General features: G+C 30.3%; 1 protein-coding gene across 7 annotated transcripts in view; it reads right to left on the bottom strand.

Moving 5' to 3' along the window:
• The window catches only part of LOC131427484 (cadherin-87A), an 848,175-nt gene extending 820,900 nt beyond the window's left edge, over nt 1-27,275 (bottom strand). For 5 of the 7 annotated variants that reach the window (XR_009229274.1, XR_009229275.1, XM_058590712.1 and 2 more), the window contains exon 1: nt 27,169-27,272. Coding sequence is in view for 3 of the 7 variants with exons in the window: in XM_058590712.1 (XP_058446695.1) it covers nt 27,169-27,197 (29 nt within the window). In the remaining 4 variants the exon portion in view is untranslated. Of the gene's footprint in view, nt 1-27,168 lie in introns of all 7 variants that reach the window. The other 2 variants (XM_058590714.1, XM_058590713.1) reach the window with 2 other exon arrangements.
• Nucleotides 27,276-27,965: the final 690 nt, after the last annotated feature.

Below are 27,965 nucleotides of genomic sequence, written 5' to 3'. Positions count from 1 at the left end.
ACTTAGCGAAGTACTCAAAAAAATTTTAAAAAAATTGAGCAACAAATTCAAAGTTACCGTAACTAATTAGCAACAAATTAGCAACAAATTATTCACTAGGCTTCGATTTGTTTTGAAGCATATTTGGAAAGGAGGCTTCGCTAACTTCATATGAACTTAGCGAAGTACTCAAAAAAATATAAAAAAATAGAGCAACAAAATCAAAATTACCGTAACTAAATGGCATCAAATTAGCAACAAATTATTCAGTAGGGTTCAATTTCTTTTGAAGCATATTTGGCAGGGAGGCTTCGCTAACTTCATATGAACTTAGCGAAGCACTCAAAAATTTTTTTAAAAAATTGAGCAACAAATTCAAAGTTACCGTAACTAATTAGCAACAAATTATTTACTAGGCTTCGATTTGTTTTGAAGCATATTTGGAAGGAAGGCTTCGCTAACTTCATATGAACTTAGCGAAGTACTCGAAAAAATAGAAAAAAATATTGAGCAACAAATTCAAAATTACCGTAACTAATTAGCAACAAATTACCAACAAAATATTCACCTGTCTATGTTATCATCGGCGAGAGGTGCCTCGCTAAGTTCATGCTCATCCTATGCTTGCTAGATCATCGGAAGGTGTTTGGCGCATAACGAGTTGCATAAGTGTTTGGCCGTCGAAGAAAGGAATACTAACACATGGATCAATAAGTCACGAGACTAACAATGGAAACAACATTTTTTTTGCAAATTTTTTTTTATTCATCAACATAATCACCTTTTACGGTGATACAATGGTTCCAATGTGTTTTTTCTTTTTTTTTCGATAAACTGCTTTTTGAATCATCGACTCGTTGCTGTTTTTGTTCCATCGAAAGCAATCGCGGCACGCGCAACGAGTTGTTTTGTGTGAAGTTTTCACATGCATACTTGATTCATGTGATTCGTCATTCCGAGCCACGTGCTCAACTGGGTATTAAAATTATTTCTTTCCAAATAATTTAATGATGGAACGCATATGAGTGTTCTAGCTATATCGTAAACAGGATCAAAAGTTCTGATATTGTTTTCCAGAAGATGCATTGTGATTAATGTTGGCCATCGTAGGCGTGAGTTGAACAAATCACATTATAAAACGATTTTTGTACGAATTAATAATAGGATTCTGCTGTTCAAATAATGAGATCAAACAAAGTGGTTTCCCTTGCATTTAGCATGCTGAAGTTCGTTCAATTGCATCGGGTAGATTCTGGTGGATTGAAAACCATTAGTTGTGAGATTTTATGCATTGACTCCTCATGTTCACTCCGCTATAACAGCAGAATTGCGCGTTATTTTCATACAAAACTTTCTGATATAGATTCTCAGTACCGAACTCCACTATTCGTTAATCGTAGGTGGGATACTAAACTAAATGATGTGGTGTCGACTAATGCGACGACTATTGATACAATTATTAAACGAATTTTAAATTTAAAGGTTTAAGGGAATGTGAACTTAAAGGAATGTGAACTTAAACTTTCGAATGTCCAAGAATTACTCATTTTATCATTCGGTATTTTAACAATATAAAACTAACTAGAGATTGTGAGAGGAGAAAGAATATGAAAAATAGCCATAGTACTCAAGGAAGAGTAAGGATTTGAAGATAAAGTGCGGAGAAGTTCGACGTAACAAGGTTCATTTAAGTGAGCAAAAGGTTTCTCGCATCTAAACTTTTACCTTCTACTAGAGGAGTCGAACTAAGCGATGCGAATCATTCGAGTCTCTGATATGTCAGTAATTTACTAAATAATTACTGACTGACCAAAAGTCATAAATTAAAAGTTAGAAAAAAATTTTCACTAAATTGTTAACGAAAATTGTTCCTGTGATTGTACGCTACGAACATTCATCAAACACGAATAAATAATATCACCAGTGACGAACTACAAGTCGCGAGGGCAACTTTTGTGAATTTGCGGATTCAATTTAAAGTAGTTATCTTTGTTTTTTTTTTATTCAATAATATAATTATTTTTAAGGCACACTGCTTTAGCTCTAAGGTGCCAAGGACTTTTTCTAATTTTATTAACGGCTAACTTCACTCTTAACACCACTGACTATATTGTTCAACGATTCCCTTAATGCGGGGACTTTCCCAGACCCCTGGAAGAAATCATATATTTTTCCGGTTTTTAAGAAAGGTAACAAATCTGGTATTACTAACTACCGTGGAATAGCTTCACTATGTGCTGTGTCCAAGTTATTTGAAATAATTATTCTCGATTTTATAACTCACAAATGCAAGGACTACATATCTGAAACTCAACACGGTTTCATGCCTAAGAGGTCAACATCTACAAACCTTGTAGCTTACACATCTTTTATCATCCGATCTCTACAATCGCATCTACAGGTTGATGCTATCTACACAGATTTTTCAGCGGCATTCGATAAAATAAATCATCAAATAACAATTGCTAAACTCGACAGACTGGGCTTTAGTGGCGCTTTACTGGATTGGATGAGTTCATATCTTACTGGTCGCGAGATGTCGGTGAAAATAGGAAAATTCACAACAGTTCCTTTTACTGTTAGTTCAGGAGTACCTCAAGGAAGCCACTTAGGACCGTTTATATTTTTACTCTACCTCAATGATCTCAACTTCTCCGTAAAATGTTTCAAACTATCATTCGCTGATGATTTCAAACTATATCATCCTATAAAGGAACTAGAAGATGCACGTTTTCTGCAAGCTCAGTTTGACACATTCGCCAAATGGTGCCACAATAACAGGATGGTACTAAACGCTTCCAAATGCTCCATTATATCTTTTTCCCGTAAACGCTCAATAATTACATATGACTATCATCTCTTGCAAAATGTCCTCAAACGTGAATCCTCGGTTAAGGACTTAGGTGTTATTCTCGATCACAAATTGGATTTCAAGAATCATGTCGATTATGTAATTTCGAAGGCTTCTAAACTCTTAGGCTTCATATTTCGGATCACTAAGAACTTTGCCAATATACACTGCCTGAAGACTCTTTATTGTGCGCTAGTTCGATCAACATTAGAATACGCAGCTATCGTTTGGTCGCCTCATTATCAAATTGACATTGATCGTGTCGAAAGTGTCCAACGCAAATTCGTAAGATTTGCACTCCGCAATCTACCATGGAGGGACCCATTCAACCTTCCTAGTTACAAAGATCGCTGTCGGCTTATTGAGCTAGATCCGTTGTCTGTACGTAGGAACGTTTGCAAGGCTGTCTTTATTGCTGATCTAATTCAATCACGTGTTGACAGTCCTGATCTCCTACAATTGATCGATTTTGACATTCATCGTCGAAGTCTTCGTTCTCATCCATTTATACGAATTCCCATGCTAGAACCAATTACGGATATAATGAACCCTTTTCCAGTATGTGCCGTTTATTCAATAGTTGCTCACAGGAATTTGATTTTCATCTCTCTCGTAATGCGATACAACGATTATTCCATGATTCTTTATTTTTGCAGTTATAATACTAATGTTAATTCTTTCCGCTCGATCATCCCTTCGTTCTCTCCACCATATCCATTGAAAACTAATAAATTCGCTCGTTGTAACTAATCCTGCTGTATCTCCTCTTCTCCGCTCTTAATCGTTCTTCTCTAATCTTTTTGAACACTAATTAGATCTATATGTCGGTTCTAACCTCGTTTGCTAGCCCTCTTTTTTTATCCGTCTTCCACCATCTTTTCGACCACTAATTAGATCTACATGCCGAACCTAACCCCGTTTCGTTCGCCAACTCTCATTCACCACTCCCTCCTTCTACCTCCCATTTTAAAGCATATCTCTTTTCTTCTTTAGTTTTAATGCAAAATCACCAACGTTTACCCGATGGGTTTAGTGTCAGAGTTAGTTAGCTAGGATTAGTTTTATTTGATAGTATTAAGTACATACATGTATCTGTTGGATTGTTGTAATCTGTTGATACAAACGATGAGGAGGTTTTATGCCTACTGGAGTGAGAGATTATTATTTCAGCTCCATTGGGCTTTTTCCTGCTCCAAATAAACAAATAAATAAATAAACTTAAAACTAGGATAGTATGATTGGATAATGTTGTATTGGGGTCGCAGTGGTCGACTTTGGCAGATCCAACCTTCAGCTGGCGATCGGCACCGGCCGGTGGATGGAATATTTCATGAGTCTTCCAGATGACGTTGGCCGCATCCCTCGGTCCGTGTGGGTCCGCGGGAAACACCCCCAGGCTACGAATACCCGGCGGGTGGCCCGCATGACTAGAGCGACCTTCCGTGGGCGATGATGGTGATGTAAATATAACGAAAAAATATAGAGAAGTAAATATTGCGGAAAACGAAGTAAAATGGGGATATGGGAACGAAATGACTAAGAACGACAGAGATCTAATTAGTTGACATCGAGATGGAGAAGAGACGGGGAGGGGGGAAGCGAAAAGGTTAGTGACAGCAAAAAGATCTTGTTAGTTCCGATGAAGATGGTGGACAGATGAGGAATCGGGATAATCGGCGGAAGTTAGTGTCGAACCTGCAAGTGAAAATAATTCTTAGCCACAGTTGAAATAACGTCGATAAATAGGAGGAACTTTCTAAGCAAGATGTAACAGATTACACTTGTATATTAATGTGTTTGAGGAACTGGTATATCAGAAGCATATATGAACTATCCCGACTCGCCAACACATCCCGAACCGGAACCTCAGTCGGTCTACCTCGGGCCCTGAGGGATTCCAATAGTTCCGATCTGGCGTCGCGATACTCTACGCACGACCACACGACATGCTCGATGTCCTGATAACCGTCGCCACAGGTGCAGAGCCCGTTCTCCACGATCCCGATACGCCGGAGATGTGCGTTGAATGTATAGTGATTTGACATGAGTCGTGACATAACGCGAATGAAATCACGACTCACGTTCATCCCCTTGAACCAAGGTTTCGTCGATACCTTAGGGATAATGGAGTGTAGCCATCGTCCCAGTTCGTCATTCGTCCATGAAGTTTGCCAACTTTCGAGAGTTTTCTGACGAGAAATACTGAAAAATTCATTGAAGCAGATTGGTCTTTCATAAATGTCACCTTGTAATGCGCCCACTTTAGCCAGTGAGTCAGCCTTTTCATTTCCCGAAATGGAACAATGCGAAGGGACCCAGACTAACGATATTGAATAAGACCGTTCAGATAAAGTTCTCAAATGTTCCCGTATTTTCCCCAGGAAATATGGGGGATACTTTCCTGGCTTCATTGCCCGGAGAGCTTCTATTGAGCTTAGACTGTCCGTGACAATGAAGTAATGGTCTTTGGGCAAGGTTTCAATGATCTCGAGGGTGTATTGAATAGCAGCTAATTCTGCGACGTAAACTGAAGCCGGATCACTGAGTTTGTAAGAAGCGGTGATGTTTTGATTGAAGATGCCGAAGCCTGTGGACCTGTCGATGTTTGATCCATCAGTGTAAAACACCTTTTCACAGTTGACTGTTCTAAATTTATTATAAAATATATTAGGGGCCACTCGAGGGCGTACGTGTTCCGGAATTCCACGAATCTCTTCTCTCATGGATGTGTCGAAAAACACAGTAGAATCAGAAGTATCCAAGAAATGAGCACGGTTGGAAGCAAACGAAGAAGGATTAATATTCTGAGCCATGTAATCAAAATACAAGGACATAAAACGGGTTTGAGAATTAAGCTCAACTAACCTTTCGAAGTTTTCAATCACCAGAGGATTCAAAATGTCGCATCGAATGAGCAAACGATATGAAAGATTCCAGAACCGGTTTTTCAACGGTAAGACGCCCGCCAACACTTCAAGACTCATCGTATGAGTTGATTGCATGCAACCCAAGGCAATACGCAAACAACGATACTGAATTCTTTCCAGCTTAATGAAATGGGTGTTCGCGGCGGATCGGAAGCAGAAGCATCCATATTCCATAACGGACAATATCGTTGTTTGGTACAACCTGATCAGGTCTCCTGGGTGGGCACCCCACCAAGTTCCGGTTATTGTACGAAGAAAATTGATTCTCTGCTGGCATTTTTGTTTCAGATACCTAATGTGACATCCCCAGGTGCCTTTGGAGTCGAACCAGACCCCGAGATATTTGAATGTGAAGACCTGAGCTATGTTTTCACCCCCTAGTTGAAGCTGTAGTTGTGCTGGTTCTCGCTTCCTTGAAAATACAACCAGCTCAGTTTTCTCCGTAGAGAACTCGATACCCATTTGAAGAGCCCATGTGGATAAGTTGGCAAGAGTATCTTGTAACGTCCCTTGCAGATCGCCAGCTTTGGGTCCTATAATGGACACAACACTGTCGTCAGCAAGTTGTCTCAGCGTGCAAGATGTGTTGATACATTTATCGATGTCGTTTACGTAAAAATTGTATAAAAGGGGGCTTAAGCATGAGCCCTGAGGAAGACCCATGTAACTGAATCGTATTGTCGACAAATCACCATGCGCGAAATACATGTATTTCTCGGACAATAGATTGTACAAAAAGTTATTCAAAATTGGTGAAAGACCATGCTGATGCAACTTCTCAGATAGGATATTTATAGAAACTGAGTCAAAAGCCCCCTTGATGTCTAGGAAAACTGACGCCATTTGTTCCTTACGAGCAAATGCCATTTGAATTTCGGTTGAGAGCAACGCAAGACAATCGTTCGTTCCTTTGCCCCTGCGGAAACCAAATTGTGTATCTGAAAGTAAGCCATTAGTCTCGACCCAATTGTCTAGACGAAACAGAATCATTTTTTCGAACAATTTCCGGATACAGGAAAGCATAGCAATCGGCCGATACGAATTATGATCGGAGGCTGGTTTTCCTGGTTTTTGAATGGATATCACTTTCACTTGTCTCCAGTCATGTGGAACAATGTTGTCCTCAAGGAACTTATTGAATAAACTCAGCAAGCGTCTTTTGGCGGGGTCAGGCAGATTTTTCAACAAGTTGAATTTTATTCTGTCTAATCCCGGGGCTTTATTGTTACATGACAAGAGCGCAAGTGAGAGCTCTACCATCGAAAACGGTGTTTCGTTTGTATTTGGTGTCGCGGCGCGGGTGATCTTCTGTTCAGGAACAGAGTCTGGACATACTTTTTTAGCGAAATCGAATATCCAGCGGTTAGAATATTCCTCGCTTTCATTCGTGGTGTTATGATTGCGCATTCGTCGGGCTGTGTTCCAAAGAGTGCTCATAGATGTTTCTTTTGTTAGGCCGTCTACGAACCGACGCCAGTAACCGCGTTTCTTAGCTCTAATCAAATTCTTAATTTTAACGTCTAACGCTGCGTAATTCCGGTAATTATCAGGTGTTCCATTTTTTCTGAATATTTTATACGCGGAGGCTCTCTCCGTGTTTAAATTTGTGCACTCTTTGTCCCACCACGGGTTGGGAGGACGGATGTTAGTTTTCGCGCCGGGTACACGTTTCGTCTGAGCTTGAGTCGCGGTGTCGAGAATCAAGCCAGCCAAAAACGTGTACTCTTCCTCCGGAGGAAGTTGTTGAGTTCTTTCAAGTTTCTCAGATATCGCGGTCGCATAGCTATTCCAATCAATATTTCGTGTGAGGTCATACGAAACATTGATTGTCTTCGATGGTTTTGAGCCGCTGGTGATTGATATTACGATCGGTAGATGATCGCTCCCGTGGGGATCAGGAATTACCTCCCACGTGCAATCCAACCGTAGCGATGTCGAGCAAAGTGATAAATCCAGCGCACTTGGTCTTGCTGGTGGTGCAGGAATCCGTGTCATTTCTCCCGTATTCAAGATTGTCATATTGAAGTTGTCGCAGATATCATGGATCATAGCTGAACTGTTATCGTCGTGAAGACAGCCCCATCCCGTACCGTGTGAGTTAAAGTCTCCTAAAACCAACGTCGGTGCGGGAAGGAGCTCAATGATATCACTGAGCCACCGATGCCCAACCGAGGCTCTTGGGGGAATATAGATTGCAGCAATGCAAAGATCCTTGCCTTTGATTGTAACATGACATGCGACAGTTTCAATACCTGATATCGAGGGGAGGTTAATTCGATAAAAAGAATAGCACTTTTTGATCCCCAAAAGTACTCCTCCGTAGGGATCATCTCGATCCAGGCGAATAATGTTTATTGTTTATTGTTTATTGTTTATTGTTTATTGTTTATTGTTTATTGTTTATTGTTTATTGTTTATTGTTTATTGTTTATTGTTTATTGTTTATTGTTTATTGTTTATTGTTTATTGTTTATTGTTTATTGTTTATTGTTTATTGTTTATTGTTTATTGTTTATTGTTTATTGTTTATTGTTTATTGTTTATTGTTTATTGTTTATTGTTTATTGTTTATTGTTTATTGTTTATTGTTTATTGTTTATTGTTTATTGTTTATTGTTTATTGTTTATTGTTTATTGTTTATTGTTTATTGTTTATTGTTTATTGTTTATTGTTTATTGTTTATTGTTTATTGTTTATTGTTTATTGTTTATTGTTTATTGTTTATTGTTTATTGTTTATTGTTTATTGTTTATTGTTTATTGTTTATTGTTTATTGTTTATTGTTTATTGTTTATTGTTTATTGTTTATTGTTTATTGTTTATTGTTTATTGTTTATTGTTTATTGTTTATTGTTTATTGTTTATTGTTTATTGTTTATTGTTTATTGTTTATTGTTTATTGTTTATTGTTTATTGTTTATTGTTTATTGTTTATTGTTTATTGTTTATTGTTTATTGTTTATTGTTTATTGTTTATTGTTTATTGTTTATTGTTTATTGTTTATTGTTTATTGTTTATTGTTTATTGTTTATTGTTTATTGTTTATTGTTTATTGTTTATTGTTTATTGTTTATTGTTTATTGTTTATTGTTTATTGTTTATCGTTTATTGTTTATCGTTTATTGTTTATCGTTTATTGTTTATTGTTTATCGTTTATTGTTTATCGTTTATTGTTTATCGTTTATTGTTTATTGTTTATTGTTTATTGTTTATTGTTTATTGTTTATTGTTTATTGTTTATTGTTTATTGTTTATTGTTTATTGTTTATTGTTTATTGTTTATTGTTTATTGTTTATTGTTTATTGTTTATTGTTTATTGTTTATTGTTTATTGTTTATTGTTTATTGTTTATTGTTTATTGTTTATTGTTTATTGTTTATTGTTTATTGTTTATTGTTTATTGTTTATTGTTTATTGTTTATTGTTTATTGTTTATTGTTTATTGTTTATTGTTTATTGTTTATTGTTTATTGTTTATTGTTTATTGTTTATTGTTTATTGTTTATTGTTTATTGTTTATTGTTTATTGTTTATTGTTTATTGTTTATTGTTTATTGTTTATTGTTTATTGTTTATTGTTTATTGTTTATTGTTTATTGTTTATTGTTTATTGTTTATTGTTTATTGTTTATTGTTTATTGTTTATTGTTTATTGTTTATTGTTTATTGTTTATTGTTTATTGTTTATTGTTTATTGTTTATTGTTTATTGTTTATTGTTTATTGTTTATTGTTTATTGTTTATTGTTTATTGTTTATTGTTTATTGTTTATTGTTTATTGTTTATTGTTTATTGTTTATTGTTTATTGTTTATTGTTTATTGTTTATTGTTTATTGTTTATTGTTTATTGTTTATTGTTTATTGTTTATTGTTTATTGTTTATTGTTTATTGTTTATTGTTTATTGTTTATTGTTTATTGTTTATTGTTTATTGTTTATTGTTTATTGTTTATTGTTTATTGTTTATTGTTTATTGTTTATTGTTTATTGTTTATTGTTTATTGTTTATTGTTTATTGTTTATTGTTTATTGTTTATTGTTTATTGTTTATTGTTTATTGTTTATTGTTTATTGTTTATTGTTTATTGTTTATTGTTTATTGTTTATTGTTTATTGTTTATTGTTTATTGTTTATTGTTTATTGTTTATTGTTTATTGTTTATTGTTTATTGTTTATTGTTTATTGTTTATTGTTTATTGTTTATTGTTTATTGTTTATTGTTTATTGTTTATTGTTTATTGTTTATTGTTTATTGTTTATTGTTTATTGTTTATTGTTTATTGTTTATTGTTTATTGTTTATTGTTTATTGTTTATTGTTTATTGTTTATTGTTTATTGTTTATTGTTTATTGTTTATTGTTTATTGTTTATTGTTTATTGTTTATTGTTTATTGTTTATTGTTTATTGTTTATTGTTTATTGTTTATTGTTTATTGTTTATTGTTTATTGTTTATTGTTTATTGCTTATTGTTTATCCTTTATTGTTTATTGTTTATTGTTTATTGTTTATTGTTTATTGTTTATTGTTTATTGTTTATTGTTTATTGTTTATTGTTTATTGTTTATTGTTTATTGTTTATTGTTTATTGTTTATTGTTTATTGTTTATTGTTTATTGTTTATTGTTTATTGTTTATTGTTTATTGTTTATTGTTTATTGTTTATTGTTTATTGTTTATTGTTTATTGTTTATTGTTTATTGTTTATTGTTTATTGTTTATTGTTTATTGTTTATTGTTTATTGTTTATTGTTTATTGTTTATTGTTTATTGTTTATTGTTTATTGTTTATTGTTTATTGTTTATTGTTTATTGTTTATTGTTTATTGTTTATTGTTTATTGTTTATTGTTTATTGTTTATTGTTTATTGTTTATTGTTTATTGTTTATTGTTTATTGTTTATTGTTTATTGTTTATTGTTTATTGTTTATTGTTTATTGTTTATTGTTTATTGTTTATTGTTTATTGTTTATTGTTTATTGTTTATTGTTTATTGTTTATTGTTTATTGTTTATTGTTTATTGTTTATTGTTTATTGTTTATTGTTTATTGTTTATTGTTTATTGTTTATTGTTTATTGTTTATTGTTTATTGTTTATTGTTTATTGTTTATTGTTTATTGTTTATTGTTTATTGTTTATTGTTTATTGTTTATTGTTTATTGTTTATTGTTTATTGTTTATTGTTTATTGTTTATTGTTTATTGTTTATTGTTTATTGTTTATTGTTTATTGTTTATTGTTTATTGTTTATTGTTTATTGTTTATTGTTTATTGTTTATTGTTTATTGTTTATTGTTTATTGTTTATTGTTTATTGTTTATTGTTTATTGTTTATTGTTTATTGTTTATTGTTTATTGTTTATTGTTTATTGTTTATTGTTTATTGTTTATTGTTTATTGTTTATTGTTTATTGTTTATTGTTTATTGTTTATTGTTTATTGTTTATTGTTTATTGTTTATTGTTTATTGTTTATTGTTTATTGTTTATTGTTTATTGTTTATTGTTTATTGTTTATTGTTTATTGTTTATTGTTTATTGTTTATTGTTTATTGTTTATTGTTTATTGTTTATTGTTTATTGTTTATTGTTTATTGTTTATTGTTTATTGTTTATTGTTTATTGTTTATTGTTTATTGTTTATTGTTTATTGTTTATTGTTTATTGTTTATTGTTTATTGTTTATTGTTTATTGTTTATTGTTTATTGTTTATTGTTTATTGTTTATTGTTTATTGTTTATTGTTTATTGTTTATTGTTTATTGTTTATTGTTTATTGTTTATTGTTTATTGTTTATTGTTTATTGTTTATTGTTTATTGTTTATTGTTTATTGTTTATTGTTTATTGTTTATTGTTTATTGTTTATTGTTTATTGTTTATTGTTTATTGTTTATTGTTTATTGTTTATTGTTTATTGTTTATTGTTTATTGTTTATTGTTTATTGTTTATTGTTTATTGTTTATTGTTTATTGTTTATTGTTTATTGTTTATTGTTTATTGTTTATTGTTTATTGTTTATTGTTTATTGTTTATTGTTTATTGTTTATTGTTTATTGTTTATTGTTTATTGTTTATTGTTTATTGTTTATTGTTTATTGTTTATTGTTTATTGTTTATTGTTTATTGTTTATTGTTTATTGTTTATTGTTTATTGTTTATTGTTTATTGTTTATTGTTTATTGTTTATTGTTTATTGTTTATTGTTTATTGTTTATTGTTTATTGTTTATTGTTTATTGTTTATTGTTTATTGTTTATTGTTTATTGTTTATTGTTTATTGTTTATTGTTTATTGTTTATTGTTTATTGTTTATTGTTTATTGTTTATTGTTTATTGTTTATTGTTTATTGTTTATTGTTTATTGTTTATTGTTTATTGTTTATTGTTTATTGTTTATTGTTTATTGTTTATTGTTTATTGTTTATTGTTTATTGTTTATTGTTTATTGTTTATTGTTTATTGTTTATTGTTTATTGTTTATTGTTTATTGTTTATTGTTTATTGTTTATTGTTTATTGTTTATTGTTTATTGTTTATTGTTTATTGTTTATTGTTTATTGTTTATTGTTTATTGTTTATTGTTTATTGTTTATTGTTTATTGTTTATTGTTTATTGTTTATTGTTTATTGTTTATTGTTTATTGTTTATTGTTTATTGTTTATTGTTTATTGTTTATTGTTTATTGTTTATTGTTTATTGTTTATTGTTTATTGTTTATTGTTTATTGTTTATTGTTTATTGTTTATTGTTTATTGTTTATTGTTTATTGTTTATTGTTTATTGTTTATTGTTTATTGTTTATTGTTTATTGTTTATTGTTTATTGTTTATTGTTTATTGTTTATTGTTTATTGTTTATTGTTTATTGTTTATTGTTTATTGTTTATTGTTTATTGTTTATTGTTTATTGTTTATTGTTTATTGTTTATTGTTTATTGTTTATTGTTTATTGTTTATTGTTTATTGTTTATTGTTTATTGTTTATTGTTTATTGTTTATTGTTTATTGTTTATTGTTTATTGTTTATTGTTTATTGTTTATTGTTTATTGTTTATTGTTTATTGTTTATTGTTTATTGTTTATTGTTTATTGTTTATTGTTTATTGTTTATTGTTTATTGTTTATTGTTTATTGTTTATTGTTTATTGTTTATTGTTTATTGTTTATTGTTTATTGTTTATTGTTTATTGTTTATTGTTTATTGTTTATTGTTTATTGTTTATTGTTTATTGTTTATTGTTTATTGTTTATTGTTTATTGTTTATTGTTTATTGTTTATTGTTTATTGTTTATTGTTTATTGTTTATTGTTTATTGTTTATTGTTTATTGTTTATTGTTTATTGTTTATTGTTTATTGTTTATTGTTTATTGTTTATTGTTTATTGTTTATTGTTTATTGTTTATTGTTTATTGTTTATTGTTTATTGTTTATTGTTTATTGTTTATTGTTTATTGTTTATTGTTTATTGTTTATTGTTTATTGTTTATTGTTTATTGTTTATTGTTTATTGTTTATTGTTTATTGTTTATTGTTTATTGTTTATTGTTTATTGTTTATTGTTTATTGTTTATTGTTTATTGTTTATTGTTTATTGTTTATTGTTTATTGTTTATTGTTTATTGTTTATTGTTTATTGTTTATTGTTTATTGTTTATTGTTTATTGTTTATTGTTTATTGTTTATTGTTTATTGTTTATTGTTTATTGTTTATTGTTTATTGTTTATTGTTTATTGTTTATTGTTTATTGTTTATTGTTTATTGTTTATTGTTTATTGTTTATTGTTTATTGTTTATTGTTTATTGTTTATTGTTTATTGTTTATTGTTTATTGTTTATTGTTTATTGTTTATTGTTTATTGTTTATTGTTTATTGTTTATTGTTTATTGTTTATTGTTTATTGTTTATTGTTTATTGTTTATTGTTTATTGTTTATTGTTTATTGTTTATTGTTTATTGTTTATTGTTTATTGTTTATTGTTTATTGTTTATTGTTTATTGTTTATTGTTTATTGTTTATTGTTTATTGTTTATTGTTTATTGTTTATTGTTTATTGTTTATTGTTTATTGTTTATTGTTTATTGTTTATTGTTTATTGTTTATTGTTTATTGTTTATTGTTTATTGTTTATTGTTTATTGTTTATTGTTTATTGTTTATTGTTTATTGTTTATTGTTTATTGTTTATTGTTTATTGTTTATTGTTTATTGTTTATTGTTTATTGTTTATTGTTTATTGTTTATTGTTTATTGTTTATTGTTTATTGTTTATTGTTTATTGTTTATTGTTTATTGTTTATTGTTTATTGTTTATTGTTTATTGTTTATTGTTTATTGTTTATTGTTTATTGTTTATTGTTTATTGTTTATTGTTTATTGTTTATTGTTTATTGTTTTATTGTTTATTGTTTATTGTTTATTGTTTATTGTTTATTGTTTATTGTTTATTGTTTATTGTTTATTGTTTATTGTTTATTGTTTATTGTTTATTGTTTATTGTTTATTGTTTGTTATTGTTTATTGTTTATTGTTTATTGTTTATTGTTTATTGTTTATTGTTTATTGTTTATTGTTTATTGTTTATTGTTTATTGTTTATTGTTTATTGTTTATTGTTTATTGTTTATTGTTTATTGTTTATTGTTTATTGTTTATTGTTTATTGTTTATTGTTTATTGTTTATTGTTTATTGTTTATTGTTTATTGTTTATTGTTTATTGTTTATTGTTTATTGTTTATTGTTTATTGTTTATTGTTTATTGTTTATTGTTTATTGTTTATTGTTTATTGTTTATTGTTTATTGTTTATTGTTTATTGTTTATTGTTTATTGTTTATTGTTTATTGTTTATTGTTTATTGTTTATTGTTTATTGTTATTGTTTATTGTTTATTGTTTATTGTTTATTGTTTATTGTTTATTGTTTATTGTTTATTGTTTATTGTTTATTGTTTATTGTTTATTGTTTATTGTTTATTGTTTATTGTTTATTGTTTATTGTTTATTGTTTTTGTTTATTGTTTATTGTTTATTGTTTATTGTTTATTGTTTATTGTTTATTGTTTATTGTTTATTGTTTATTGTTTATTGTTTATTGTTTATTGTTTATTGTTTATTGTTTATTGTTTATTGTTTATTGTTTATTGTTTATTGTTTATTGTTTATTGTTTATTGTTTATTGTTTATTGTTTATTGTTTATTGTTTATTGTTTATTGTTTATTGTTTATTGTTATTGTTTATTGTTTATTGTTTATTGTTTATTGTTTATTGTTTATTGTTTATTGTTTATTGTTTATTGTTTATTGTTTATTGTTTATTGTTTATTGTTTATTGTTTATTGTTTATTGTTTATTGTTTATTGTTTATTGTTTATTGTTTATTGTTTATTGTTTATTGTTTATTGTTTATTGTTTATTGTTTATTGTTTATTGTTTATTGTTTATTGTTTATTGTTTATTGTTTATTGTTTATTGTTTTATTGTTTATTGTTTATTGTTTATTGTTTATTGTTTATTGTTTATTGTTTATTGTTTATTGTTTATTGTTTATTGTTTATTGTTTATTGTTTATTGTTTATTGTTTATTGTTTATTGTTTATTGTTTATTGTTTATTGTTTATTGTTTATTGTTTATTGTTTATTGTTTATTGTTTATTGTTTATTGTTTATTGTTTATTGTTTATTGTTTATTGTTTATTGTTTATTGTTTATTGTTTATTGTTTATTGTTTATTGTTTATTGTTTATTGTTTATTGTTTATTGTTTATTGTTTATTGTTTATTGTTTATTGTTTATTGTTTATTGTTTATTGTTTATTGTTTATTGTTTATTGTTTATTGTTTATTGTTTATTGTTTATTGTTTATTGTTTATTGTTTATTGTTTATTGTTTATTGTTTATTGTTTATTGTTTATTGTTTATTGTTTATTGTTTATTGTTTATTGTTTATTGTTTATTGTTTATTGTTTATTGTTTATTGTTTATTGTTTATTGTTTATTGTTTATTGTTTATTGTTTATTGTTTATTGTTTATTGTTTATTGTTTATTGTTTATTGTTTATTGTTTATTGTTTATTGTTTATTGTTTATTGTTTATTGTTTATTGTTTATTGTTTATTGTTTATTGTTTATTGTTTATTGTTTATTGTTTATTGTTTATTGTTTATTGTTTATTGTTTATTGTTTATTGTTTATTGTTTATTGTTTATTGTTTATTGTTTATTGTTTATTGTTTATTGTTTATTGTTTATTGTTTATTGTTTATTGTTTATTGTTTATTGTTTATTGTTTATTGTTTATTGTTTATTGTTTATTGTTTATTGTTTATTGTTTATTGTTTATTGTTTATTGTTTATTGTTTATTGTTTATTGTTTATTGTTTATTGTTTATTGTTTATTGTTTATTGTTTATTGTTTATTGTTTATTGTTTATTGTTTATTGTTTATTGTTTATTGTTTATTGTTTATTGTTTATTTGTTTATTGTTTATTGTTTATTGTTTATTGTTTATTGTTTATTGTTTATTGTTTATTGTTTATTGTTTATTGTTTATTGTTTATTGTTTATTGTTTATTGTTTATTGTTTATTGTTTATTGTTTATTGTTTATTGTTTATTGTTTATTGTTTATTGTTTATTGTTTATTGTTTATTGTTTATTGTTTATTGTTTATTGTTTATTGTTTATTGTTTATTGTTTATTGTTTATTGTTTATTGTTTATTGTTTATTGTTTATTGTTTATTGTTTATTGTTTATTGTTTATTGTTTATTGTTTATTGTTTATTGTTTATTGTTTATTGTTTATTGTTTATTGTTTATTGTTTATTGTTTATTGTTTATTGTTTATTGTTTATTGTTTATTGTTTATTGTTTATTGTTTATTGTTTATTGTTTATTGTTTATTGTTTATTGTTTATTGTTTATTGTTTATTGTTTATTGTTTATTGTTTATTGTTTATTGTTTATTGTTTATTGTTTATTGTTTTATTGTTTATTGTTTATTGTTTATTGTTTATTGTTTATTGTTTATTGTTTATTGTTTATTGTTTATTGTTTATTGTTTATTGTTTATTGTTTATTGTTTATTGTTTATTGTTTATTGTTTATTGTTTATTGTTTATTGTTTATTGTTTATTGTTTATTGTTTATTGTTTATTGTTTATTGTTTATTGTTTATTGTTTATTGTTTATTGTTTATTGTTTATTGTTTATTGTTTATTGTTTATTGTTTATTGTTTATTGTTTATTGTTTATTGTTTATTGTTTATTGTTTATTGTTTATTGTTTATTGTTTATTGTTTATTGTTTATTGTTTATTGTTTTATTGTTTATTGTTTATTGTTTATTGTTTATTGTTTATTGTTTATTGTTTATTGTTTATTGTTTATTGTTTATTGTTTATTGTTTATTGTTTATTGTTTATTGTTTATTGTTTATTGTTTATTGTTTATTGTTTATTGTTTATTGTTTATTGTTTATTGTTTATTGTTATGTTTATTGTTTATTGTTATTGTTATTGTTTATTGTTTATTGTTTATTGTTTATTGTTTATTGTTTATTGTTTATTGTTTATTGTTTATTGTTTATTGTTTATTGTTTATTGTTTATTGTTTATTGTTTATTGTTTATTGTTTATTGTTTATTGTTTATTGTTTATTGTTTATTGTTTATTGTTTATTGTTTATTGTTTATTGTTTATTGTTTATTGTTTATTGTTTATTGTTTATTGTTTATTGTTTTATTGTTTATTGTTTATTGTTTATTGTTTATTGTTTATTGTTTATTGTTTATTGTTTATTGTTTATTGTTTATTGTTTATTGTTTATTGTTTATTGTTTATTGTTTATTGTTTATTGTTTATTGTTTATTGTTTATTGTTTATTGTTTATTGTTTATTGTTTATTGTTTATTGTTTATTGTTTATTGTTTATTGTTTATTGTTTATTGTTTATTGTTTATTGTTTATTGTTTATTGTTTATTGTTTATTGTTTATTGTTTATTGTTTATTGTTTATTGTTTATTGTTTATTGTTTATTGTTTATTGTTTATTGTTTATTGTTTATTGTTTATTGTTTATTGTTTATTGTTTATTGTTTATTGTTTATTGTTTATTGTTTATTGTTTATTGTTTATTGTTTATTGTTTATTGTTTATTGTTTATTGTTTATTGTTTATTGTTTATTGTTTATTGTTTATACCGGGGACCAGTATAGCCGGAATCGGTTTGTTTAGTTGCCTATTGATAATGTCTATCGATTTGTTCAGTTTTGAGACCAGTTTAGAATTTTTTTTTACGTGTTTTGTTTCGCCGGTTTAATTGACGGTGTACAATATTGAACACACTTTTCCTATAACTCCGGATGAGATTGTCAAAATCGGTTCAGCCATCTCCGAGAAAACCTAGTGAGATTATTTGACACACACACATCGATTCGATGGCAAAGTGGCAGCAGGAGTGGGACAGTACGGAGAAAGGTAGATGGACTCACCGGCTCATTCTACATTTGTCGCCGTGAATGAATAGACAACACGGAGAGGTAAACTTATACCTAACGCAGTTTCTATCTGGCCCTAAGGGTAGATAATATATCTAAGGAAATGTGTCATGAAGAATGCACGTGGAATGCAGTAAACAAAGTGGTAACACAGATACTCTCGGAGTTGCAGCGAATATGGAGAAGGGATCAGCGAGTAAGCGTCGGGTCGTATACTGGTATCGAAAACGTCGGTTTCGAGAGAACTCCCAGCGTCGGGGAACTCTCTGTCGCGGTAGGCTAGATCCTTCGGCGGGGACTAGTCGAGTAGCCACCACAACACCGACTTGTGTCGTCGGGGCGCCAGCGAACCAGAAGCTATGCTCCAACTGGAATCGCTGGATCGACCTCGGCACTCTCTCGTGTGTCCCGTGTGGTGTAACAGGGGACTCGGTGTCGGGAGAGCCTCTGTCGCCGGGGAACTGTACGTCGGTGTAGTCTAGATCTTTCCTCGAAGATTAGACGAGTAGATCGTGGCGTAGCACCGTTAAGATAGTCGGGGCACCAGTGAACCGGAAGCCATCCTCCAACCGGCATCATTTGATCGACCCAGGCATCCTTACGGTCGGGCCGTGGACGGGTATCGAAAACGTCGGTTTCGGGAGAACTTCCATCGTCGGGGAACTCTCTGTCGGTGTAGGCTAGATCCATCACCGGGGACTAGTCGAGTAGACACCACAACACCGATTCGAGTCGTCGGGGCATCAGCGAACCGGAAGCCATGCTCCAACCGGAATCGCGGAGCCGACCTCGGCACTCCTTCGGGTGTCCCGCGTGGCGTAAAAGGGGAAACTTTCCGTCAGTGTAGGCTGGATCTATCGTCGGGGATCAGGCGAGTAGTGTGGCGCGACGTAGCGGCATTGGGTCGTCGAGCCGCCAAAGGTGGATAGAGATGGATAAAGAGAGAAACGCAGGAGCTCATTTTCTCCCAAACGAAGAAGTGCATGAGCACAGCCGAGATGGATAAAGAGAGAAACACAGGAGCTCATTTTCTCCCAAACGAAGAAGTGCATGAGCACAGCCTCCCCCGAAGTATTGAGCATAGCTTAGTTCCGGGGGGATCGAGGCAAGATGTCCAAGGTGTTTTAGTGGGTAAGGTTCAGCCAGTCCCACTCGCTGGTTCACAATAGCGGTAGCTTGACAACTACCGAGCGCGTGAGCTGGTATTTTACCTTGTAAAAAAACACACACACACACAGACATTGCTCAGCTCGATGAACCGAGTCGATAGGTATATGACACTTGGCCCTCCGGGCTAATTTTCATTAGTCGGTTTTCAAGTGATTGCATAACCTTTCTATATGAAAAAGGCAAAGCTTTAGCCAAACAAAACTTTTAATATGGAACACATTTTTGGTTTCTAAATAGGGGTGCAAACTAGAAACTCAAGAAAAATACACGTAGAAATGTGGTCTGATTTTGAACAATTACAGCTCAGTCAATTTTGTATCAACTATCATTATCATGTCACCATTTGATTGGAAATATTTCTACGTATTGATTTGAATGTTCATAGCCATGTATTTTTAATTGTATATCATTGAAATGTTGAATAATAGCTAGCAGTGTCCTATTTTGTCTGCAAAAAGTCTCCGGCATAACGGATTTCCCTTCTATAGTCGACGGTTTTGAAGGAGTAAGCGATATATCAAAGGGAAAGCAGCGCTCTGATTGGTCAATCGACGCAAAAAAGCAAAGCTGTTGGAAGCACGCGAAGCTATGAATAGAGGCAAAATTATAGCTAACGTTTCAGTCCTACACGTTGCTTGCTAGAGGTAGGTGTTGCTAGACGGCAAGACAAAAAGTGCCATAAAACGATTTGAAGCTTTGATTGCTATGCCCTGATCTTGTGTCATGAAAGATTAGATGAAATCCCATGTTATGTCGTTTCGCCTGAGAAATTGACAACTACCCAGGGTAAATTTTGAGTGCATAAGATTACTTTCTTATTTATATAAGATGACCTCGATTGATAATAAGAAAAAGTTTATCGCTTCAACCGAAATCGCAGAATGGTAGTAATGGTAGAGAAACGCTATGAAAAATAACTACTTGCATACAAAACTTGAACACAAGCTTGGCGAAAAGAAGCTTAAATATCGATATCTGTATCGCAAGCATGTAACAGATTGGCTGAAAAGTTCGTATCGTTTCTATGAGAGGGCGCCACTAGAAATAAATCCATACCATTTTTAGTTAGTACCAACCTTCAAAAGATACGTGTATAAATTTGACAGCTGTCTGATTATTAGTTTGTGAGATATTGCATTTTGAGTGAAGCTACTTTTGTTTTTGTGAAAAAATGGAAAAAAAAAGAATTTCGTGTGTTGATGAAACACTACTTTTTGATGAAAAAAAGTGCCGACGATGCCAAAAAATGGCATGATGAGTGTTATCCAGACTCTGCACCGGGCGAAGCAACAATTCGTAAGTGGTTTGCAAAATTTCGTACTGGTCATATGAGCACCAGTGCTGTAGTTGTTCAAATTTCATTGGTTAGTCGCTGACTTTGTTGATGGGGCGCCTTGATTTCCATGGTACAGGAGCGCATTGCAATTGACTGAAGTTAGATTTCTATAACGGGGTTTGTTGTTACTTCATCTTCGTATTTTTGTATACAACAGTTATATAGTTCTAGCATCAGACTTATTTGATGCGAGCGGGGCGCCGTATTTTCCTCAACGACTTCTTCATACAACGACTCCTCCTCCTCAATATCAAGGGGAACGTGCCATTTGAGCCAATTTGTTCTGATTCCTGACATTACACTCCGTGCTTGTAAAATTCTGTTCGAATTTAATATGTACGATGTATGGATTTATATGTAACAATTATTTACTAAGAAAATATGAGCATCTTTGGCTCAATTAAATGACGTGCTTTGTAATCTAATGTTTCTCGATTGAAGTCGCGCTGCTTTTATCGATATTTTGTTTTTTTATCCCAATTTGATTTCAATCCATGTAATTTTCAAATCACACAATTTTCCATGTTCTTTTATATAAATACGTATGAAATACGACGCCCCATTTAGGTATATCTTATGAGATGTAACCTGTAAAGTTCATAATTTCTTTCTGTGTACCCCAGATAAATCTTGGGTGCTGAACATTAATTTTTAATTTAAATAAGATGATCTTGGTTTATATTAAACAAAAGGCGGGGGGTAATGTCAGAGACATAACTGGATGTCGTGAATACGAAAACAACTGGCATGTTCCTTTACACTTCCGAATATCAATTAGTTGATCAATTGTATGAATTATGCAAGCATTCCCCTTTTTCACATTTTTCGCAAAAACAAAGAAGGCTTCACTTTCTCGATTACTGTGATTTTCACACAGCGAAAAGTGCACAAATCAAATCAAACAGATCTAGATTTGCACTAAACTGAGGATGGACCTTCTATTTGCGAACAACAAATCCTAATAGTTCTTTAGAAAACTTTTAGAGCCATTAGAACGGCTGATTTTGTGTAATGCTCTCCACCGTTGTTTTTACACCAATGCAAATGACTGGCAGCTGTGACGTAATCGCTCTTGTCGAAAGCGATACTAGCTGTGCAAACGACACAAAATACATCTGCTCGCAGTGGCAATAGAATCCAAACTGATTCAATTTTTGTTAAGAGGTTTCTTTTTATGTGATTTTGTTTGTTCCATTTTCATTAATTCCTAACGGCTATAAAAATAGCAGCATACAGAATTTTAACGTAGTTATTTTTTTTGAATTTGCATATCATTGAAAGAAACTATCAGGATGCTGTACGGGATTCATTCCTGCCTTTCAGAAGGACCAAACGGTGGAACCTACTACGATATTAAGTACTGTTCGGAACATTTTTCTCGAACGATTTGTTGTACAGCAGTAGATATTTTGTTCTCTTCCTCAGAACGCGTCCTGATTGGCTGGTGTTGACATGGGTCAAATGAGACAGGATTTTCAATAGTGTACTATTGAAATACTTCAATGCTTTTGCTATACACGTTTAAGTTGAAAAATTTCGATTCTATTGGTAGTTAGATTATATAAATCCTTTCACATATCACTGAGCTATGAGCTTTAAAAATACGAGAAAGGCAAACGCGCCTTATGAATTATATTCTTTGATACTCGTATATACCAAACATTTCCGAAGAGTTTAATTTTGAATTATTTGAGATTATGTCACACAACTGAAAATTTTATCATAAAATTGTGATCATATTTCCGATTGCTGTAGCAAAAATTATGTTGATTCGTTAGATACAACAATAGATATTCACGGTCAAAAATTTATCACTCTCTCTGCAATGTATTAATCAAAGACAGCATGCATCACCATTAGTAATGATCCAAAAATTTTAAATATCAGAATCATGTTACTTTATACATATTTTGTTGTCTTGTTTATGAACCACGTGCTTCAACATAAATGAATACATTGTCTTGCCTCCACTATCGAAGCACATAACGATGGAATATTACTTTCTGTATGCGCTTAAAGTTGATAATGTATGTTTGGGAATCAAGGGGTTTGACACTGAACGTTACAAGGGAGTGAATTTTCGTACTATTTATTATGAATGATTAAAATATCGCATGGCAGTCTACATACCATTGGGGCACAGTGAACTTCGCTGGAGCAACATATTCAGGCGAGAGAGACGTCGCTTCCGATTTTTATCTGCATGCACAATATATCGGATCAACTTTTCAACAGCTAGAGAATTAAGTTCACGTTTTTGTCGATTCAAGCCACTGTGCATCGTGATAAAAAATTACATAGCAAATAATAACTCGAATTTATGCATCATTGTGAGAAATCGTTTATCTTATAAGTAACTGTCGTTTATAATGGTAGTAATGTCCAAGTCTGTTGAGCCTAATGCATTTATGTTGCTGAAGCAATAATGCATGGCTGTGTTATATCATATGAAAGGTGTTACTTCATTACATGGAAAGAAATCCGTTACTGTTATGATTAAAAAAGCCGAAAGTATTGCTTTCAAAGCTCCTAACTCCAATTTTCTACCCGGATATCACTTTGAACCCCCTGCCCTTTGATGTGATAGATTGCTTAATAGATTAATGGTAAGGCAAAAAGCATATTCATTTTCTGAAGCATATTAATTTCCTGAAGCATATTCATTTAATAATCGTGTTGTTTTACCCACCGGCTGTTAGAGAATTGGCAACATAAAGATAATGAATCGAAAATTGACGTCATAAGAGACTAAACACGGCTACGCTCTTCATTTGACAAACATCAATGTTACATTTAGTTTGAATGTATTCTTACATATTTGATGTGACCGTTGTTGCTAGATTAATATTCCGAGAGGTAGCGTAAACCAAAAATTAAATTCGATTGTGAATGTTTTGAAAACATAAAAGGAAAAATGAATCCGTGGTATTTGCAAGAATTCGACATACAGTTTCTTTTTAAAAGTTTTGATTCACACGTATTTTGTCTAGCAGTTCGTTTAAGTGTTTAAATTCTGAAACACAAAATCAAAACTGGAACAATAAACGCAAGTAAACACGTTATTTCAGGTGCCGTCGTTTTTCAAAAACATAATATTTTAATTGTTAATGATTTTGATTTAAAGAAGTACGTCGTGCTTTTCACTGTTTTGCTATTCAAATGTACACCATTTGAGACATTAGTTAAAATCGCGTAAAAATACGTTCATCACTCCATTCCATTTAATTCATATTTGAAATTATAATATTTTAAAACATAATGCCTGAATTTATGTCGCAAAAATTACCATCATAGCAGAAACACGTTTGAAGTTATACTCAACAACGTGAAGTGCGTTACGTTTAAATTTCAGCGAAATCAGTCCAAATGGATCATGATCCGAGAAGTTTTATTCATGGTGTATTCCCATAACATGAAAATATATTATTTTTTCCAAATCATGACTCGAGGATCAGAACATTATTTTTTTTGCACAATCTCCAATTGTACAAGATAATAAAAGAAAACTCGAATAAACATCGTCAACCAAAACAAAGTCTTGGTATTACGTTTACCATCTTCATTGGAACTAACAAGATCTTTTTTTGTTACTAACTATTCGTTCCCCCTTTCTCCGTCTCTTCACCATCTCGATGGCAACTAATTAGATCTTTGTAGTTTTCAGACATTTTGTTTCCATATCCCCTATTTACCTCTGTTTCCACAATATTTACTTTTTTTTCATTCTCTTCCGTAACATCACCATCACCGCCTACGGTTCTACGCTCCAGTTGATGACCAGCATGCGGGCCACCCGCCGGGCCTTCGTAGCCTGGGGGTGTTTCCCGCGGACCCACACGAACCGAAAGGAAACGGCCATAGATAGCGCCATCTGGAAGACCCATGCAACATACAACACGACATAATCTAATGATACTATTCTAGTTTTAAGTTAGTCGTTAATTAAGATTAGAAAATACCCTTGGCATCTTAGAGCTTAAGCAGTGTGCCTAAAATATATTATATTGTTGAATAAAAAAAAAATTCATGCGATGAAAAATGTCGCGCCTATTTTGAGACTACATTTCACCTTAAAGAGGCGAAACAAAAATCAATTTCAAAACTGGCCTCAAAACTATTCCGTGCGATAGTCGTTTTCAGTAGACCGCCAAACAAACTAATGACAGCTATCCAGGTCCCGTTTTCCGGTTCCGGAAGCACCCGAAAAAAAAGATGGTGATATATGCCAAAAACCTGTTTTAATCCACGTAGTGGTGTAATGATGCCTTTCTCATATATAATACTGTGGTATACTATTCAAAATGTTTCTCTTCGATTTTAAAAAGAAATCAAGGGATTGTTTGCGTATTAACTACTATAACATAGAGAATGAAACAGCTCTCTGATCGCTTAGGTCATCCATTAGCAAACCGGAACCCGAGAACCGGTATAATCGAAGTCGGTTCGTACGGCTACCAACTAACATGACATATAAACTCTACTTAGTTTTTATTCAAATTTTGAAAATTGTATGCGATTTTGCCATCGTACTCTAAACGACGATTGAAATTTTAGTGTATCCAAAAATCTGCAGTAATTTCTGGTAGGACCACAAGACCTTTCATTTGACCCTAAGATTGGGAATAACGGTTTTGAGTGAAGTTACGGTTCATGTTTCGGCGGTTTAAGTGACCTCGTACAGTATTGAAAACACTTTACCCTTTTTTTTCAGGAACTGGTAGTTGGATTTAAATGAATTTCAGAAATTCCGTATGGGACCATGAGACCTTGCATTTGAATCCAAGTTTGTGGAAATCGGTCAAACCATCGCTGAGAAAAATGAGTGAGATTTATTTTGGAATATATGAGAACTATTTCCGGTACTTCTGGAATCGGAGACCGGGAACCAGGATAGCCGCAATAGATTTGTTTACTGATAATGGCTATGCTATCGATTTGGGTAGTTTTGAGACCAGTTTAGAAATTATTTTACGGTTTTGGTTTCGTCGGTTTCAGTGACGGTTTACATAATTGCACACATTTTACCCTATAACTCCGGAATCGGAAGTCGGATCCGCATGAATTCAAAAACTCTGTATGGGACCGTGAGACCTTTCATTTGAATCTTAGTTTGTGGAAATCGGTCAAACCATCGCTGAGAAAAGTGAGTGAGATTCATTTTGGAATATATAATAACTATTTCCGGTACTTCCGGAACCGGAGACCGGGAACCAGAATAGCCGGAATCGGTTAGTTTAGTTGCCTACGGGTAATAATTATCGATTTGGGTAGTTTTGAGACCAGTTTAGAATTTAGTTTTAGGTAGTTTTGAGACCAGTTCAGAAAGAACGGTTTTTGTTTCGCCATCTTAACCCTATAACACCAGAACACTTTACCCTATAACTCCGGAACCGGAAATCGGATTCGAATGAAACTCAGAAAATCCGTATGGTACCATAAGACCTTCCATTTGATTTTAAGTTTGTCCAAATCGGTTCAGCCATCTCCGGGAAAATCAAGTAACACATACACACACAGAGATTGCTCAGCTCGATGAACTGAGTCGAATGGTATATGACACACTGATGTATGAACTGAGTCGAACGGTATATGACACAATTTTCACTAGTCGGTTTTTCAAGTGGTTGCAGAACCTTTCTATATGAGAATGGCAAAACGTACAAACATTTCTAAATCGACATAAAAACTACTCCAATCGGTAGTCATTATAAATCGATTCCGGTTATTCTTTCAAGAATCGAAGAAAAATATTTTGTAGAATATCACAGTATTTTATGTGATAGTATGATTGATATGAGAACGGCATCATTATACTACTAGGTTGATTTAATCAGGTTTTTAAATTGTCTTGATTATTTTAATAAATATATTGTCATATTTATTGTTAAAAAGCAATCGAGAAAAAACGGTTATCGATGCAGAACATGTGGATCGATACAAAAAGGTATCATCTCACTACTAGGAGGATTGAGCACGATTTACGTCTGCTTAGCGGTTCAAATTGAACTGCCGAGTTTAGCACTAAGCAGTTCAATTCAAACTGCTCTGCACTGATGAGTCAAAGACGAAACGTAAAAATAATAATAAAAACGATTTTATATTTTTGGTGAAAAAAGGTAAAAAGACAAAATCATAAGTTAGATTGAGATTTGCTACCTATGTTCGATATATTGACTGTTGAGGTGAGATGACAGTCGGAGCATTCGCTTCGCGTTTTCTCGTAGCTTCAACAGCGGTATTGCACAATTTCCGAACTATTTTTTCTGTGGTTTCACTTCTTAGAGCCATAGCCATAGCGACCATACTAATGATAATAATTCTATATTTACCATTAACCATTCTTGATTTCTTTCCTAAATCTTCATTCTTATTTGAAATATCTTGAATAAAAAAACCGTACCTTTTTTGCAAAACTCGTAGAGTTTTCATAAATTCGTTTGTAATAGGAAATAAACAGTTCAGTTTTCTTGCGATACGTGCACTAGCAAGAGAGATTGTTGCAAAGGTATGTTCCGTAAGGAAAAATATCGCGTGCGCTGAGCCGGCACGGATTAGTGTTGATCCATGATGGTATTTTAATGGTGTCAAATTTTCAGGAAAATTATGCCGTATGAATAAAGACCAATGTTTGATTGAGATAAGATTGCTCTGCTCAATTCTTTTAATTTATCCCTCATAGCATTTACTACAATAAATGAATAAAAGTTTATTCTGCTAAATTCGGAACCTAGTTGTAGTTTGCAAATTATGTTTAAAAAGATATAGTGCGCCTAATCAACCTTATAGTGAGATGAGCCTTATATAATTTCTCACCTTAAAAATCACTTAATTGTTTGATAATCGAAAGAGTGGCTATATCTCAGCTTATTTTTGACTGATATCGAATGTTTTATCATATCTACAAAGGGATATTCCTTTAAAAATAAAATCTGTCACGAATAGGGCAAATAGAGTTGTTATCCTCAAGCTGTCGTAATAAGTGAATAAACTTTCTTTGACGATATACCAACGGTTAAAGTTTTGATATAAGAAATTTATAATGATTATAAAGAAAAATATCTAAAAAACGGAATGAACAATTTTCTAATTATAAGTATCAAATCGAAATTCTAATCAAATTCGTTATCACAAGGTCAAGCATGATCGGATACTCTTAACTATGTTTATAAATGAAAAGCGATAACATATGTATTTCTG

This window comes from Malaya genurostris, chromosome 2 (genome assembly GCF_030247185.1).
Source record: "Malaya genurostris strain Urasoe2022 chromosome 2, Malgen_1.1, whole genome shotgun sequence".
NCBI classification, from domain to species: Eukaryota; Metazoa; Arthropoda; class Insecta; order Diptera; family Culicidae; genus Malaya; species Malaya genurostris.
Note: the sequence above shows the minus strand (reverse complement) of the source record. Positions and strands in the feature narration are given on the sequence as shown.